The sequence below is a fragment of the Rhinolophus hipposideros genome, assembly GCF_964194185.1.
Source record: "Rhinolophus hipposideros genome assembly, chromosome: 3".
Lineage (NCBI taxonomy): Eukaryota > Metazoa > Chordata > Mammalia > Chiroptera > Rhinolophidae > Rhinolophus > Rhinolophus hipposideros.
Genome location: NC_138049.1, coordinates 14,726,503 through 14,746,006, shown reverse-complemented (window position 1 = coordinate 14,746,006; position 19,504 = coordinate 14,726,503). Strand labels below are relative to the sequence as shown.

Sequence of the window (19,504 nt, the reverse complement as noted above, 5' to 3'; positions counted from 1 at the left end):
AATCTGAATTTGGGAAAGAGGACGGGATGTGAGGAGAGAACCTTTCAAACTGTAGCAAGCACAAAAATCACCTGGAGGGCTTGTTGAAATACAGACTTTCAACAAAGCCCCACTCCCGAGTTTCTGATTCTGGAAATCTTCTCCTTAAAAACAAGTTCGCCAGGTGATTGCTTGCTTCAGGCCCGTTGTTGCTCTCAGAGAAAATATATGGGGAGGAAGAGTAAACACCTTCTACTGCTGCTGGCAAGATCTAGTGCATTAAAGTGTTACTCAGATCCTGGCAATTATTGCCTAAGAATGTATTGACTGGGAACATAATCGATATAAAAGTGTATGTACTTGTGCATTACCAAACCCATAACCCATCCTGAAGGCACACACAGCTGTGATCTTTGTTCCTTGGCAAAGTCCTCACAGAGTGAGAGAGTTTACTTTGTTCCTTCCCCAGCACACCTCTCTCTCCCTCCGTTCCGTCTCCTGGCATCGCCCCTTCCTGTCCTGTTTATTTAAATTCCAGTGTGTGGGACGTGTGTGCGCCGTTTGGCATCCGTCTCATAACCATGTTTTTCCTGACTCCAGTCTTGGTAGCAGTTGTCTGCATTTTGATTGTGTGGATCTTTAAAAATGCTGACAGAAGCATCGAGAGAAGGAACGGGGAGCCTAGAGCCGGGGCTGAGGCTCGACCCTGGGTGGACGAGGACTTAAAGGACAGCACCGAACTCCACCAAGTGGAAGAAGGTAAAGACCCGGCAACACTGCTTAGCGTCCACCTTTTGTATTTTTATGATGTGTGCAACTTGATGGCAGGGCTTTGGAGGGGAAGAAACTTACGCAGGTGAGTTTCCTTATTAACCTCTATTGTGCAAACAAGTTAGTACGTGACAGGGACAGGCCATTTCTCTCTGGTGGTCAGCTTGTTACCTGCTGGCACCAACTCCCCTTCATTCCTGGATTCTCATTAAAAAGCTGCCGAGGGCTGACAGTCGCTCCGTCATGTTCTGGCTGTTAAAACCTTTCTGAAGGTTTTGTCATCACAGGCTCGGGTGGCCGTGGTCAGGTTTTGATCAAAAACTTTGAAATTTAAAAAGTGGCATCGATCAAGGGACTTGCTACCTTTCATTGTGCCATGCCCTGTGACCACTGTCCTCAAAACTGAGTGTCCAATTCAGTCGAGAAGGCAATAAACAGGCAACAATTAGAGATTAAGAGATGAGCTGATAATAAGGTGTTTGAAGAAGGCTTGAGGGAGTGGTGGGGCCGCTAGGATAAAGGTCAAACCAGGCTTGGTGAATTGACAGAACGTGAATAGCAGGGGTTAGGAGACAGCTCAGGTAAGAGGAGCAGAACGAGCATAAGTATAGGGAACCCCTGGGAAAGGTGCCGAGAAGATGGGAAGACTGAGCTGATCAGGGGAAGGAGTGAAATGAGATGGGGTAGGGAGGACAGTCCAGGTCATGGCTGACCTGAGAAAGAAGAGGTGAGGAGCCTTGGGTAAGCTGAGATTGAGGTTTGTCTGAGGTGGGTTTGTGGAATGGATTCAATTTGGAAGAGGCTCAATGATTATCAGCTGGGCTACTGGTGTTCACATGTGCATGCACGTGTGTGCGCACGTGTGACTGTTCTCAGGATCGAGGGTGGGGCATATGGCAACGCTGAATGACCCACACAAGGTCAAACCCAGGCAGCCCCCTCCCAGGGCTGCCTGTGACTCTTGTCTGGGGAAGGAAATCCCCCCTGAATGCCAATTATGCCCAGGTGAGAAGCGCTTCCCTTGACCAAAGGGAAGTCCATTATGAAGCTGGGTAATGATTTGTTCTGATAAGGACGGCCTGGATGGTGGAGGTGTGGGAATGCAGAGGAAGGAGTGAGTCGGGGTGAAGTTAAAGGAAGAACAAGAAGGTATGGCAATTCATTGGCTATTGGAAGGAGAGGGTAAGATTTGGAGGCTGGAAGAGTCAGAAGGACACTATCATAAATGCGTAAGGGAAGAAGGTCCAGTTTAAAGGGGAAGATGAGTGTAGTCTAGGACATTTCAGATTTGAGAAGATAGTGACACATTGAAGAGGAAAAGGAAAGAAGAGTCTAGGTGAGAGATCAAGGCCCCAGATTGGAGAATCACCAGCAGAGGGGTGAGACTTGGGACTTGGAAAACTAACGAATTCACTAAGGGGATATTGATAGAGAGAAAACTGAGGATAGAACTGGGGTGAGAGGTGCACCCGCTGTAAGAGGAACTGTGATGGGAGAAATGGACAACAGAAAGGAAGGTATGGAAAAAGGAATACCAGGATAATAATAACAATGAGCCCTTGTATGGCACTTACTGTAGCCAGTGTCACATTTTACAGGTAGTAAATGACTTAGCCTTCATAACAATACAGTGAGGTGGCTACTATTATCCATATATTACAGATAAGGAAACTGAGACTCAGATAGGCTAAGTCACCTACCCAAGCAGGTAGTGGTAGAGCCAGGACCCAGCCAGTCTGGCTCCAGAGTCCAGGCATATAGCCAGTTTGCTAGGCTGCCTTTCCAATAGGAGAATAACCTAGAACCCAGGAGGCAGGTGATGGCCAGCAGCGTTAAACATTCCGTGGGAAATGAAAGGTAATGTGCATTGAGGAAAGGCCACTGGATTTGAAGGCCCAAGAGTTTGGGGGATACAAGGGAGATGGATAAGGCTGGTGGGGGGTCCGAGACCTGGGGCTGAGCCTGAAGGTTGGGGACACAAAGCAAAGCTATATGGCCCTGTTCTGGTTCTTTGCCCGATTATTCATTTTTCAAAATCCTCTCCTTCATTCTCTATTCTTCAGACAGGGGAATGAATTGGACACCTAGTGGCCCCCTAGCCAGACATAGACAAATGTGCCCTGAAAGGAGAGTTCACAGTCTCTTGCTGGAATTTTTGTTTACATAAGCAATACCTACTGAGGTCACTGGGGGAGAACCAACGTTTAAACTCCTTTGTGACCCAAGTCCCAGTGCCTAACCACTGGATGGGTGGACACAGTCTAAGGGAGGTCCCACTGCTGGTGCTGCAAACACTGAAGGGGGTATAATTGGAAAACAGAAAGAATTCCATTACTGAAGAGACATGGAGATGATTTGGATGATGGCAAATAGATACCAGATCCACCCCATTTTGAAAATTAACAGTAAGAGACAAAACAGTAAAGTATTGTAGGCCATTCTAGGGTGAGCTGAGGAACACCTGGGCACCAATTAGACCTCCAGCTCTGATTCACAAATAATTTTTACTCCATGTTCCTAGGTCAGAGAATCAGCATGTGTGTAGGCAGGTGGGTAGGGGGCTGGAGAGATCATGCTTATTAGATATCAGACACGGACTTTCTTCAGGGACCAGTCGCGCATGGTGTTCTGTTCCTACTTTCAGTTTCCTGTTTTTCTGTAATGGAAGTCTAAGGAGAAGTTGCAGATTTTTTATCTGAAAGTGAAAACCTCAGAATATGCCTATAAAATGAACTGAAAATCCTACCCCCAAATTCTCTATTCAGTCACAGATTCATAGAAGTTCATGGAAATGGAAATGCAAATTAGGGAAAAAGATATAGAGAACACATATCATAAAATGCATCCATTTTAATGTTGAGGGGGATTTTTCTTCATTTATCTTCACCTGCCATCCCAAAACTATGATTGTCCCAGGTTGTCCAGTCACTGCTATGAAAGGCCTGTGTTAAAATTGTCATCTAGTGTGGGTAACAACTAAGACTAAAAATGTTCCCACAAACTTGGGAATGGACCGATTTTTATGTACCCATGGTAACAAGCAACTGTCAGAATAGGTTTCAAAGATACTCAATGGATCAGGGACAGCTCATCTCAGTAAAAGCTTAGCAAGACAGCCATTCAGTGGCAGCCTCTTGCTTCTGAAAGCTAGACAATCAGGGATGGACTCACTCCAGTACCAGCCTCTCTGATTTACCAACCAATCAACAGTCTTAACTAAGTAACACTCTTCTTCCTAGAGATGATGCCAATCTTCTTACAGTCCTGGAAGTCCACCAATCCCTGAACTACATGCTTCCCAACCAAGTGGTGTGCTACAGCGGACCTATGGGCTAGCAAGAACCAACTGTTAAATATTCAGGAGATTTGTGGGCTACTTATTCCACTGTCAGTAGCTTGAAGTCAGGCCATGATGGGAGGATTTATACCATGGAAATTGGCAAGTGTTATAAACCAGGGCTTTTTTTCCCCCCTCAGAGAGCTGATTTACCAGCACATTATTGACAAAAATACTATATAAGGTCAGCATTCTACTGTGTTCACACAGACAGAGCTTGACCAGCATATCTTTCCTTCACTGTAGGAGAAATAAATTCAGCTCCATCTCTGCATTTCATCATCCTTGGGCCACCCACCCATTAACAATTTTGCATGGCTAATCTTAAAAGGTTGGTTTACAAAGAGCTTAAGGTTTTAGGACAAAGCATAGGTGATTTCAGATGAGAGAAGATTAGGAGAGGGGCAGGACTTGGATGGAGAGATTGTCCTTGAGAAGGAGTCTGGGTGTGTCCAACGAGGGAAGAGTGAAGGTCAACATGGGAACACCAAGGTTACCATAAGATATGAAGGGGCTCAGAAACAAATTACATCAACGCTACCCAGAATAGTGTTCCTCTCTTCAAGCGTCTTTTCATCTGGATATCCCAGACTCCCCAGCACCACCACTGCACTTGCCGTGAAATAGTCAATCTAGGCTGCAGCAAGGGAGGTGAATGGCTGAGAAGCCGTGCAGGAAGTAGAGTGATGGCTGGGGCAGTAGGGAAGGCGGCTGTTCTCTGGACAGGTGTTGGGCCCTGAGATTTCTCCCATCACTACAGTCAGAATCTGTCTACTGTGAGAGCCGTGTCTCCCTCAGCCTTAGTAAGTATTGCTCTGCAAGGCTCCAAAAAAATTGCAGGAGGGAACAAGAATGATATGACACCAACGGGCCTTGTAGTTTCATAGCTAGAAAATATTTAGCCCATTTGCAAAGATTTTAAAGTGAAACTGCAAAACACAAAAGCAATTTGTGTGGAGATGCAGCCAAAAATAGCTGTGGGTTAAACATTAAAGGAGAGAGGTGACCTCGAATTACTTGGCTGTTAAACCTAATTATGCAGCAATTTAGGGTTCCTTGACATTAAAGCAATGATAAAAGACCAGTTGCTTTTGGTGTCAATAGTCAACCCCAAGTGTGGCAGCACAGGGCACAGATTGAAAAGCAAACCACAATTGCATGTGTTTGTTTTGGAATATATGGGCTTTACAGCTTGAATAAATCCCCCAGAGTGACTTGGCGGATCTAGGATGGAGCCAGGACAACTGCAGAGTTTATAGAAGCTGTTCTCTTTTCTCTTGGTGAGGGCCGCATTCCTGGGGGCAGTCAGGAGGTCAAGAGAATGGACAGAAGTGGTACCTTTTGAGTTTGTATTGGTTCACTGCCCTGAGGATCCCTTGGGGCTTTTTCTCCAAGCCTGGCTCAGCCTGCCCCAGGCAGGACGTAAACCTTCTGGCCTGGGAGAGGCTCCAGGAACAGCAGGCCCTCCTCTCCCCCGATTGGAGTGTCCTGAAGGAAATTTGTGTTTAACAGTCCAACCCAGCAGTGATCAGACCATTTTTATGCCCTGCTCAGAGATAATGGGCAGTGGAATAAGGCTCAGGCAGCAGCCACTTCATTCTGCCAGAGGAGCAGCGCTTACCCTGGACGTTCGAAGCTAAGAAATTGCCAAGTCACACTCCGAGTTTGCCTTTAGTTTTCACAAATGCTGGCTGAATGGATCTTAAGAGTTGATAACTTACATTACAGTTAAGGAAACATTTCATGCATTTGCTCATTTATCACTTACTGACTACATAGGTGGCCAGACTTCATAACAAATGGTGTTGAAAGTCTTTATTGACACATTTGATAAAGTTCAGCGTTGGTCCTGATGAAATCTGGGTTTGGTTTGGCATTGATTTCTAAAAAGCTGATAGGTGTTTGTTGCCACTCCCTCATCACACCTACTTCCTTTTCACTTAGTAACTGGGCTTTCTCAGGAAATGTGTACAGTTTGGGCCCAAACTGCCCTGGCGAGGACAACGTAAGAAGAAGTTTCTTACTAAGAGCGATAAGCAAACCAGTGTACCTGCTAGTATTGTAGTTGGGTTCTCAGTCCCTTTGAAGTGAGTCCCTCTGTCATGAGTGTTCCCTCCTGCCTGCCTTTTCCCCATCCTCAGGTACCTAGGAGTGAAGTGTGTGGGGGCCAGTGGGGGTGGTTAATCCTCTACCAGAATTCTACCTGGAGTGTCCCAGACCCTCAGGACCAGGTCTTGGATCTTCTTGCTCTCTTCCCTCTGTTCCTATTGTCATTCTCATCTTTATGTGAGGGCTCCCAAAGTGACATCTTGCCTTCTGGACCTTTACCTTCATACTTGACATCTTCACTTGAGGACTTACAGTCACCTGGAATGTGACACACTGTTGATTCCTATTCCTACTTCTGCCCACCTCTCCCAAATGGTTCATCTCTCACCCACTTATCTCAGTGGATGGTTCCATGTCTACCCAGGCAGCAAAGCCAGCAACCTGGAAGTCAGCCTCAGCAACCCCCAACCACACACCTTAGCAAGTCTTATCATCTTCATCTCCAAGATGCTTCAATAATCTGTGCAAAGATTAGTATATTACATTATACCAAAATAATATAACCCATTAGGCCTTCATTTACTTATGATTCATGCTCTCCCTAAGGGTGTAGTCTTGGGGTCCCAGCTCATTACACTTCCTAGTGTGTATGGGCCTGGGCTTTTCTGTTCTTCTTGATTCTTGAAAATATAAAAATGAAAATTCAAATGTGTAGAGATTAGCAAATTCAATCAGGGAAAAACGCAGCTTCTGTGCTTATTTACCTCTGCAGGTTCATATTTTCCCTTTAGTTTTGGTCTGGGAATTTCTTACTATGTTGTCAGCAATACAGTGATTTTAAAAGGACTTCAAAAATATTTTATTTAGTGATCTTAATGGTTTTAGCTGATGAGCAATTGTTTCAAATAAGCTAGTGCAGGGGTCAGCCGGATGGTTGGTTAGAGCCCGAGCTCTCAACAACAAGGTTGCCAGTTCAATCCCCACATGGGATGGTGGGCTGTGCCCCCTGCAACTAAAGGTTGAAAACGGCAACTGGACTTGGAGCTGATCTGCGACCTCCACAACTAGACTGAAGGACAACAACTTGGAGCTGATGGGCCCTGGAGAAACACACTGTCCCCCAAAACTCCCCGATAAAATTTTTTTAAAAAAGCTAGTTCACCATTAACAGAAATTTGCATTGCTCAACTTTGTGTAGGTGGGAAAAAAAATTTTTTTTTCTTGATTTATAACCAGTCTGGAGTTTGAACGATTGTCAAGATCAGGGGTCAGGATTCTATAGATCTATTCACCTCATCTTTTGTTGGTGTTTTTGAGCTCATAACAGATATTTTTGAGAACTTTATCTCCTTCTCCTCAGTGGCCACCTTATGGCCAAGAGATATCGTTTAATTTGCACGTTTCTTATTCTTTGCAGATGCAGATGAATGCCAAGAGTCAGAGGAAAACATTGAACACATCCCATTCTCCCACACCCGGTATCCTGAGAAGGAAATGGTTAAGAGATCTCAGGAATTTTATGAACTTCTCAATAAGAGACGGTCTGTGAGGTTCATAAGTAATGAGGAAGTCCCAATGGAAGTCATTGATAATGTCATCAAAGCAGCAGGTCTGTAATTGCATATTGGGCCTTTGAGAATATCAGCTGCTTTATTGCTGTGACCGTACTGGAATAATGTTGAAATAAAGCCTAGTGTGATAAGCTTACCTATGAAGTCATACCCAGATGTAGACTGACTTCCAGAAACATAATGATTCCCACTTTTTACAAACTTCTGACTATTACAAACTTCTTGGGTACCGATGTGACAAGAGTTTAAGATGTCCGAAATTATTCAACATTATAAACTTTTATTAAAAACAAAAGTTTCTGAACACAGTATTATATATTAGAAAAACCTTTGTTTCCCCCCCACCTTGAAAACACACACACACACACACACACACACACACACACACACACACTTATTCACATTTATTCATTTCTCATTTTGGAACCAAATTTCTTATACACCACAATGCTCTAATACTGTGTTCTAATAAACTACCAAATTTACTCATGGGATTTGCAAAGTAAATCGAAACAAGGAAAACACATTTTCAATGTAAACTAATATCTACACAGAGGAAAAATATGAGAATTCTAGAAAAAGAGATATAAGAAATAGCCCCCTATTCGAGAATCTCCTCTACTTGGAGTCGTAGTCTTATGTAAGTCATATTTAAGTTCATTTGCAGAAATTACTGCATGACCATTGTAAATCCATTGCCCAAATTAAAAAGAGCAAGAATAAAACATTTCATTTTAATTAAGAATACGAATGCACTAGATTCTTGAGTCTTTAACTATTAGTAGTTACTAAATTTCTTCTGTGTGTGTATTGTATCTGTGTGTGTGTGTGTGTGTGTGAGAGACATTCCGATAAATTCGGCATCATTGAAAATATCAGGGAACAATTCATGTCTTATGTTAGTGACACAAATATTTAGTGGACAAATAACACGGGTACAAAGTGAACTGGAATCACTCTGCTCAGAAATTGGGGCTTTATGTCTAGGTTTCGACTTGCATTTTGCAATTCAATCATGCCCTCTCTTCCATGGGAAACAAAAACCCCATCAAGACAGGTAGACCTGAGCTCCTCAGGTAGAATTTATGCCTAAATGACTCCCTAGGAAGAAAGGAATAGTTGCTTCTGAAATATACCCTCAGAGGGTCACTGTGGTCTGCTGCTAGGAACAGCAGCCCATCTCTAGGTCAGAGGGATGACATCCAGATCAGAAGCGGGCCGAAGCCATGGCTGGAATCTTCAAGGGAATTCTAGCTGCCTGGACACCAAGCTGCACCGTGAAGCTTTGCCTGGGACACTGGGACGGATCGAGGTGTAGGCTGAGTGTTCCTGAAGCCTGTGCTAGTTGGAAGACACACTGTTGTGTGTGTTGAGCACCCAGGGCCACGAGTTCTTGTGTGTCCACCAACACCCAGGGTCACACTCAGAGCTTTGATATTGGTACTAAACAATGTATAGTTTGGTTGTCTTTTGAGGAGTGTTTTTAAAACAGTTTTCCCATTTAAAGTTTACCATTTCCAATAACCTTCATGACTTTATCCTTTTTCAAGGATCTCAAAACAAATGACATTTTAGAGACATTGGGCTGTCAGAATTTCTCCTCTGCGGTCCCTCAGTGGTTGAGGTGCAATTGCTTAAGGACGTTTTATCCCATATACTGAGAGAAGTAGTGATACATTCCCATAGCCTAGAACTGCTGGCCTGGCCCTCAGGTAGTTGGTGTGGAGGCTGCTGAAGTGACGCCGAATGAAATGGCGCCAGCAGCAACACGCCAGCCTCTACTGCCAAGCTCTTCATTTGCCAGATGATGTAACTTCATTTTGAACTCATATGAGTTATTATATTTATTCTGAATTAACAGTCTCACATTGTCCTGCAGTTTTCATTTCTGATTTCCATTTAATGGGTAACAGGAACAGCCCCAAGCGGGGCCCACACAGAACCCTGGACATTTGTGGTGGTGAAGGACCCAGACATGAAGCACAAGATTCGGGAGATCATTGAAGAAGAAGAGGAAATAAACTACATGAAAAGGATGGGACACCGATGGGTTACAGACCTGAAGAAATTGAGGTACAAAATGGTGGGAATAAGGGATGTTTGGCTGAGCTTCTTAAAATGAAACAACTATGACTTCAGTTCCCTGGTTTGGTTGTAGATATTAAAAAGTTTGATTCTACCTCCGGGAGGAATTACGGAAGTTAAGTCAAGCCTCGCCACTGTCTTGCCTTGAGCCCACGTATTGTAGAGTGGTTAGGAATGCTGGCTAGAATCAGGTCTGGGTTTAAACCTTAGCTCTGCTTTTCCAGTGGCAAGACCTTAGGCATTTATTTACTCTTTCTGAGCATATTAGTCTAAGATCACCAGAGAAACCGAATCACTGGTGAGAAAGAGAGAGAAACAGAGACAGAGAGAGACAGAGAGAAACAAAGAGAGAGGGAGAGATTTATTATAAATAATTGACTCACGTGATTCAGGAGGCTGGGAAGTCTCAAGATCTGCAGTCAGTAACCTGGAGACTCGAGAGTCGATGGTGTAGTTTCCATTGAACTCAGAAGGCCTGAGAAACACGACAGCCAATGGTGTAAGTTACAAGTCTACTTTGAGTTTGAAGGCAGCTCATGGTGTCCCAGCTCAAAGACAGTCAGGCAGAGGGAACAAATTCTTCCTTCTTCCACCTTTTTGTTCTGCTCAGGCCTTTAGATTAGATGAGGCCCACCCACATTGGGGAGGGCAATCTGCTTTACTCAGTCTACCAATTCACACGTTCATCTCACCCGGAAATATTGTCACAGAAACATCCAGAATAATGTTTAACCAGACATCTGGAAGCCCCGTGGCCCAGTCAAGTAGTTGCATAAAATTCACCATCACACTGAGCTTCTGTTTCTTTCACCCAAAATGATGTTAAAAACGTGGTGTCAGGATTATAGAAGATAGAGGCTAGGAGTAGGGCCTCCAAAGCTAGAGTGCTTGGGTTCAAATCTGAGCTCGACCACTCATTAACCTCTCTGTATGTCAGTTTCTTCATCTGTAAAATGGGAATAAGTGTAGTATTTACTTCATTATGAAAATTAAATGCGTTTATAAGGATATAGAATTGTGATGCCACATAGTAAATGCCATGTGAGTCTTTGGTGAATAAATAGACTCCAACCCAAGTAATAGTAAATCAAACTTTGAGAACTTATTTCACTGTTCTTCCACCTGGAATGTAAGATTGTGCAATACCTCTCAGGATCTTGAGTGAAGTAAATTCCATATTGCTAAAGTGATCAGATCTTCCAAATGATCTTACTAAGCAGGCTTTAGTTTTAGTACATGTCTAATAAAAGTACAAATTTAGTACAAGCACATTCTCCATTAGGCGTCAGTAACTTTGTGGCCTTCCTTATCTCCAAGAAGAAAGTGGAGTGGAATTCTGGGTAATTCGTTTTACTCTGGTGCCTCAGTGTACTAAGGCAGGTATGTGCCCCAGAGAACAATGTTTTTCCTAAGACACTTAAACCCTATCTTAAAAAAATTTTTTTAAATTAACTTTATTAGGGTAACAATGGTTAATAACATTATATAAATTTCAGGTGTACAACTTTATCATATGACATCAGTATACTCTATTGTGTGCTCACCTCCTGAAGTCTAATCTCCTTCTGTCACCATATATTTGATGCACTTTATATTCTTCATCCTCCCCTCTATCAAAATTGATGTCTTATGGAGTTGTAACTTGTTACCGTGTTCCAGAACAAGTACAGGATATTAGTAATGAATATAAAAATCTTATTACATATTTGCGGGGAAACAATGGGATGGATAAAAGTTAAGTTGAATTTCTCCACTGAGAAAGACGTTGTACTCTGGGAGTGCACAGTACTTACAAATGCTGTCAGTCCCATCGCTTTCCCCCACGAAGGCAAAATTAGCTGCTCTCTCATCTGTGTGCTCAAAGCACCTAATATGCACCTTCCCTGCATCTAAAGGAGCCTTTACCACGTAGGATTTTAGTTATTGGTGTACCCTTCTCATTTTATAGACCATATTTCAGAAATTTTTGTCGTATACCAAGACATGCTTGAGAATCCAATTAAAGTCATAGACTTTGTCTGCAGAAAATATGTGTACGCACACACATATACATAAAAACCCTACGGATCCAGGGAGCTCCAGCTTAAAGAAGCCTTATATTATACCATCTAGCTTAATGTTGATGCATAGTAAGTAACTGAAGAAATGTTTGGTAAATTGAATTACAAATGAACATATGTACTGGCATGCTGTTTGAGTCAATTATGAAATCCATAGCTGTTATTAAAGGCTTCATATATAACCTTGATCCAACCGACAGACATGTCAAACCTTATCTTTTCCTGCTACATGGAGTGAGCCCTTCACCCCAGGCAGAAGGTGCTTCTTACCTTTCTCTTAACAGGCCCACTCGTTGCTGTCTTTTTATTAGTTTTAATATGATGTCATAATAAATTCATAAAAATTGAACAAAGACAAAACATTAGCTATCAATGTGTGCCTAGGCAAAATAAATAAGTACAAACATTGTTAAAAATTACTAACTTACCTTCAAACTAGTAAATTGCTTAATCTTCATGTGAATTAAAAATTGTTTTAAATTATTTATTGTAAAATAATGTTAATAGTAAAAATAATACCAGCTAACATATACGTGGTGTTGTGTACTAGGTACTACTCTAAGCACCGTATCTATCTTGATTAATTTAATCCTCGCAATAACTGTATCAGGTGAGTGTACAATATCATTCATATATTTACATATGAGGAAACTGAGCCATGAGAAGTAGCTTGCCCAACATGGCATAGCAGGTTGACTCCTGAGTTTATCTTCTAAACCATTAACAAGCTCGCTTTCTGTAAGTAGAAAAGAATTGATGACAGTTGAGCATGACTAAGCATATTGCAGTGTGGTAAAGTAGGTCTGAAAATGTGACCTGTAGAAGTTAATAATGTATGAAGAACCATAGAAAAATATACAAGTGAGTTTAGTGTGTTTTAAAATAGTGAAGCATAATAAGGCTAAAAATGAAATGAATGATCTCTTGCTACTTAATGACGTATCCTAAAAAAAAAAATTCCAATATATAATATGACGTAAGTATCTTTTCTTTTGTATATCTGTGTCAGAATGACGATTTGCCAAAATGGATGGGATAAGGTAATAGAATAGAGACAAGTATGCTCCTGGCTGGAAAACCAAAATTTAAATTCAACATTCATAACTCACATGAATTATTTCCCACTCACACAAAAGTTCCCTTTCTTTTCTTTGTAACTGGGCTAACACCATTACCAAATGCCCCCTATAATTTTGGTTAAATCTCACCATCATCTTTTTCTCCTCTCTTGCACACTCCTGGACTAGATCTGTCAGTTCCAGCCTCTACACCTCCCCTAAGTGCTCCTGGGCCATTGTCATTGTCCCTTGTCTGATCCCCCCTTGAGCTGGTCCATTGTCCACACCAATTGGCCTCTTCTTGAAACAGCTCTGATCATGAGATGCTTCTGCTCAGAAGCTAGTGGTCACTCTCCATTACCTACCAAATGGAGTCCAGGACCCTGCAAAATCTGCATGTAACCTGCAACCCGCTGTGCACCACCACACACCCCATCTTCCAGCCTACCAGGCTTCTGGAAATTCTCTGACCCACCAAGCCTTCTTATCCTGTCTCTGCCTTTACTCATCTCCTCACTCGGATGGCCTCCCTAGTGGCCCCTCTCTACCTGTTCTTCAGTGGCCCACCACAAGGGGAACTTTGGAAACCTTCTTCTAATCTTCTCATTCAAAATTAACATTTAGTTTTGGGGGCTCCTAATGTACTTGGCTTGTAGTTCTTTAACAGCACTTACCAGGTTTTGTTTTGCTTAGTCAGGCTTGTTGCCCTCTGAATTATAGGATCCATCTTGGTATTTTTCAGAATTTCTGGTGCCTTGCCATAGTAGGCCCTTATTAATACCTGTTTATTGACCTCAGGTAGACATGACACAGACAAAAATGCTAGTCTTATTCAATTTAAATATGAAGGACAAGTAAATGTGTTTTGTTTTCAGTGTAAATAAGCTAAGACAGGAAAAAGAGAATAAAAATCATTAAGAGCAAATTTTCTCTGTAATATCTTTTTTCCCCCCCTTCAGAACCAATTGGATTAAAGAATACTTGGACACAGCTCCTGTTTTGATTCTCATTTTCAAACAAATATACGGTTTTGCTGGCAATGGCAAGAGGAAGGTCCACTACTACAACGAGATCAGTGTTTCCATCTCCTGTGGTATCCTCCTGGCTGCTTTGCACGTACGTCACCCTCCCGCCAGCCCAAGAGACAGAATTGATTCTTGAGGGCCAAATGGTGGCCTTATTTACAAATTTCAGTTGAGTTTCTAGTTCATGGACTTTTGGAAATTGTTTATCTAAAGTTGCATTCCTAAGGAAGGTAACTGATGTGAAAATTGACTCTGGAGAAAAGCAAATCAAAACCACAATGAGATACCCTCTCACTCCTGTCAGAATGGCTATCATCAGTAACTCAACAAACAATGTTAGTGAGGAAGCAGATAAGAGGGAACTGTTGTGCACTGTCAATTGTTACACAGAAGAGGAATGGATTACTTGCAAACTTGTCCTAAAGGGTCTGGTATCTTATTTTTTTTTCCTGATTCTGTACGTGAATAAATAATGGAATCACGGTGCCACGTCAGACCGCAGGGCACTTCCATTCATCTTAGGGTCCCGAAAGAAGCGGGTTAGTCCTGGAGCAAGCTCAGTTTACAAACTGGCTTCCGTGCCTTGGAATCAGCAGCAGCCTTTTTATCACTGTAGTGTTGAGTTTGCTGCCCTCTAGCTTTCCATAAGGCACAATTCTGAGTGGAGGTCATGATTTGTGAGGGAGGAAAGAGAACTCTTCCTGAAGTCCCTATCTAGGCAGATTGCATAATGACTGGAGTTGTGCAGGACTGTCAAAGCCAGTTCCAGAAATTTCTGCTCTGGTTTGGCAGTGTCGATCTGATTGGAAAAGCAGGGGGCGTGGAGAGGGCCCGCAGGGGAGGTGTCTTGAAGGGGAGGTGTCAGCTAATGATTTATATTAGATGTTTATTATCTGGAGGGACTTTGAGAAAGGTTAATGAAATAGTTCCTCTACTCCAACGTATCTCCTGGCCATTGGTTCTCTATCACTGGATGTCAGTATTTTCAGCTGGGGATGATACTCTGCCTCCATGATTGGATATATAATCATAGGAACTGCCTGTTGTTTTTTGAATCATTCCTTTGGTGTAGTTGGATTCCCCAAATTTCTTTCCATGAAATAACCATTCCTATTTCTTAAGCATTAATGAAAAATAAGACCACTATTTTTCTTTCGAGAGGCTTCCCTGTTTGGTTAAAAGATAGTGGTGTCTGGGGAGGTTGAGGCAAGAGCAGGTAAGATTCAAGACACTCCTTGCCCGAGCTGGCAGCTTCTTTGCTACCCAACTTCAGGGAAATGAAGGAACAAGCAGGCCTAATAGGGACAAGAATGTCCCCAGGCTGGAAGCTGAGCCGTGACTTTGCCTGCTGACTTTAAAACATGTTCTTTCTCTCTCCCATTTTAGAATGCAGGACTGGTGACGGTCACTACCACTCCTCTTAACTGTGGCCCCCGTCTGAGGGTGCTCCTGCACCGCCCCACGAATGAAAAACTGCTGATGCTGCTCCCCGTGGGGTACCCCAGCAAAGAGGCCATGGTGCCTGACCTAAAACGGAAACCTCTGGATCAGATCATGGTGACGGTGTAGGCAGCAGAGCAGCAGGAAGATGCTGGAAGACCATGCCCCTGCTCCCCACTCCTGTTCCTCTTGGGTCCACGGGCCGCTCTTCTTCTGGAGGTTAGTTGTCTCCTGCACTCCATATCACAGGGGGGTGGCCACTCTGTATGTCGAGGAACTTACCACATTCTCCGGCACTTTGAGTCTGAGATGCCTGCTTCTGGTAGACAGTTCGAATTAGGTGAACATACAGACTAAGAGATCAACAGGTGTGTTCTCTTCCATTTCTCACCCGCTGGAGAGATATATTAAAATTTTACTAAGAATGTGCTTCGGTTTTTAAGTTATTTAAATTGTTCCAGAAAAATCGCTGGTGATTTTTTTCTTTTGCTTTTAAAAGACTCATATAGAGAAAAGAGTCATCAGAAAATTGAATGTAGTCCCAGGAATTCAGCTTTGTGACGATTTTTAAATTTAAACTTAGACTAATCAGATGGCCTTCCGCCCATGAATTTCTGGGGGTTTTTAGGCAAAGGGTGTGCTTTTGAAAGATACTCTTTTACTGAACTTCGTGGATATTCTGCCAGTTTTGAATAAGTAACCATGGAAATAATTAAAATGTCACACTCACAGAGCACAACAGTGCATGCTTAAGTAGATGGGTTGAATTGGCAACCATCTGAACATATAAATGGTTAGTTCTACTCTCCAGTGGTGTGTTTTAGCTGGCTCACCCCAGCTCGTGGAAGCTGACTCTTAAATATTCAGGAATTTTGTGAGCCAGTTATTAAACCATTTGCAGATTGAAATTACCTGTGGTGGGGGTGTTTACACAACCGAAATTGGCAGACACTGCATATCACGGCTTGTTTTCTTTTCCTTAAAGAGAATTCTTTTCCATCCTCAGCATTAACCGTGTCTCCTTTGTTTTCTGCACTCCCCAACAAAACACACTTATCCCGTCTCTCCAGATGGCAGACGAGCTCTTCAGGTCACAAGGTGCTAGAATGGGAATGCCAGACCTAGTCTTTCACCTGTCACATTTTGTCTTCCCTTCCTAGGGGACTTTACACACAGGCACTCTCATAACTCAAACCATTGTTCATCAGTTCTGCTCAAGCAACTCTACTCACCTCTTTGGCCCCTTCCACTGTCTCTTTTCTCATCTGCTTTTTTTTTTTATACTTACTTCCCTCAAGAAAATCTCTCCTTCCTCCTTTCGCTCCATTTGTGAGTCACACAATTGTAAGAAAAGCCCATAGTGATGAGTCAGAGCTGGTGACAAATCTGTATCAGAGAAAAGGAAGACTTTTTTTTAACACTACATATTAAATATCACAAAGACCTGTGCCCTCAACTTCCCAAGTCCTTTGAAATACCTAGAAGTCTCTCTTAGAATCTTCAAAATCTTCCATCTACATCTTATTTTTCTCTAAACACGCTTTTCCCCGTGTATACACATTTTAATAAATACAAATTTTCTTACATTTTGTTTCTCTTCTTTTTGTAAGTAAAAAACTCATTACTATTGTGAAAGATATTTGTCCTGTACTCATTGTAAATGGGCATTGCTTTAACTACATGGGACTTTATTAGACGGATGCGGGCTGGAATGGGAACCTAACCACTGTACTTCATATTGTTTTTGACAGGAAAAAGATAGTCTCAGTTCCAAATATCAGGATAATAAACACCCTTTGGCATCACAGTGCAACAAATTGAAGTTATATTTGTAAACTTTCTTCTCTTTCTTATGTTTAGAGACTATTTGAGCCCAAGGAGCTCTTTGCTAGTTTTAGTCCACCCTTCTGAGGAGAGCCGAGATGTACAAGAGAACCTTCTCTCCTGGGGTGTGGGGTGGAGAGAGAATTGGCGAGTGGTGTGGGTCCGAGTACAGTCATTCAAGTACAGAGCCTCTCGAGAGGAAAGAAAAGTCCCGAGTGCACAAGAGTTAGAGGCCCTCAAGCAAAAGATTGCAAAGGCCTGACAACTCTTCCAGAAACACAGCACTGATGCTGAATCATGAGTGCAAAGACACAGATTGGAGACATGCTACAGCTAGCTTTCTCTTTGGGGGGTGGAATTAATATACAGCCGAGCATGGAGGGACCTGGATTCAAGTTTCTTTTCTGGAATTCACCAGCTCAGTGGCCGTGGAAAACTGAATCTAAGCCTCATTTTCTTCATCTGTACTGTGAGGATAAACGCAGTACTTACCTCAGGGTTATTGTGATGACTGAATGTGATGAGTCACAAACAATTACTGTCGTCCGGTAGGTAACACTTAGTATCAGCTGGTTTTGTTGTCTCCTGATATTAGTAACAGTATTATTATTACTCTTTTAATACTAGGTGCTATCCACATTTGGCCAAAAAAGTAAAATGGCACCTAAGGTCTTGTCCTTAGTGTACTAAATCATCTTGAAATGTATCTGCTATCTCAGCTTGAGGCTGAGCTGTTTTAAGGATTTAGGCATGACGTTAGCTATATCTGGTTGGGTCTTATTTGGCCTCCTTGCTGATGTCACTCCCCTCATTGTACTTTTATTTCAATTTTTCTGTGTATTTGGAATTTTTTTTTAAGTAAAAAGCTGAAAGAAGAAAAAAACATACTTAGAATTATATCTGAATAGAATGCTACAGGTAAATAAGCATTTTTTTCAGTAATAGAAAGAATTTGTCTAAAAATGCCCCCTAAGTCCATCATTAGGTTTAAAGAATTACTAAAGGCACCAGAGTACAAGTTGATTTCACTGGATTATCTTGAAGTGTCCCCAAGCAGATATATGCAAGGTGTGAGGATGTGAATCGTAGGAGAAATTTGAGGTTCGACTTGCTTGCAGGGAGCTTACTGGGGAGTAAAGGAAGGGTAGGGGGCTGGGGGCAGAAACGTAGAAACAATTCAACCTGCCTATTCCTGGGAGGGAGGAGGGAGGGTTCCAGGGAAGCTGGGAGCAGCAGCCACTCCTGCTGCCCCAAGCGCACCCCACACTAATTTCTGCTGCCATATTATGATCTGGGCAGATCAGCGCAGTCCCCAGCCAGCAGCGGTGCCTGGGAAAGTAAAGATAATTTTCTTCCTTCCCTCTGAAGCCTCAAGCTCTGCTTAACTTTCTGTTACGTGTTCATGAAAAGCAGTCATGTAATGATCGTGTTCAAAGTACAAAGAGTGGTCTGGCAGGCTTCTAGATCCTCTTGTAGTTTTGAGATCCTAAAATGGGAGAAAGAATTTAATAATTTCATCACTGTGAGGAAGAATAATTCATTAAGAAACTTAGGAAATGATTTGTGTCTCGTTGACAGCACTCACTTGAAGATTCCCACTTTGCTAAGAGGGAAGTAGATGTTACTTGAGAGCTGGGTTAGCCATGATGAATCAGAGCCATGGTCATCGACTGTCACCCTCATCACAGCCTCCCTGAAGGCTTGCTCAGGCACAGACCGTGGCCCCTCCCACTTCCACAGTGTCTGATCTAGTATGACTGGGTCATGCCCAAGACTGCATTTCTAACAGGTTCCCAGGTGACACTGCTGCTGCTTCGGTACCCCACTTGAGAACCATAGGGATGTGGCTATCAATAACTCTAATACTTCAGTGACTAAACATGATAAAAGTTTACTTCTTGGCCAGGCAAAGTCTATTGCAGGCGTCAGCAACCCTCTGAAACCATTGTTTTCCAAGGGGTGACGCTGCTATCCTGTGGCTGCACCATCCAGAGCACACTGCCTCCTTACTCAGGAGAAGAAAATATCGGAGTAGTTCACCCCACCAATTACATACCTTGGCACAGGAGTGACTTCCTCACTCTTAAAACCCAGTGGCCAGGGCTGGTCACATAGTCTCACTAGAAAGTAAGAAAATGTCATCCTTTTGTGCTTGGAAGGAGAGGAGACCCAGATGTGGGTAGGAATTAGAAGTCTCTTTCCCAAGAACAAATAAGTTTGAACTTAGGAAATAAATTGGATATAACAAAAAATGAGGGGAGAGGAAGGAAGGTTGAAGAAATTGTTGAAATTAGAATAGGATGGT

The 19,504-nt window shown here is 42.6% G+C and overlaps 1 protein-coding gene across 2 annotated transcripts; it reads left to right on the top strand.

The window, feature by feature from the left end:
- Positions 1-560: 560 nt before the first annotated feature.
- Positions 561-16,961, top strand: IYD (iodotyrosine deiodinase; the record flags this gene model as incomplete). Of its 2 annotated transcripts, XM_081043000.1 has the most annotated exons (5): positions 561-738; positions 7,554-7,745; positions 9,621-9,780; positions 13,870-14,026; positions 15,322-16,961. In XM_081043000.1, 5 exons carry the CDS (start codon positions 561-563, stop codon positions 15,502-15,504), a joined length of 870 nt encoding a protein of 289 aa, XP_080899126.1. The 2 variants fall into 2 exon arrangements, with proteins under 2 accessions (XP_080899126.1, XP_080899127.1); XM_081043001.1 differs by lacking the exon at positions 561-738 and having other exon boundaries at positions 7,554-7,677; positions 15,322-15,504.
- Positions 16,962-19,504: the final 2,543 nt, after the last annotated feature.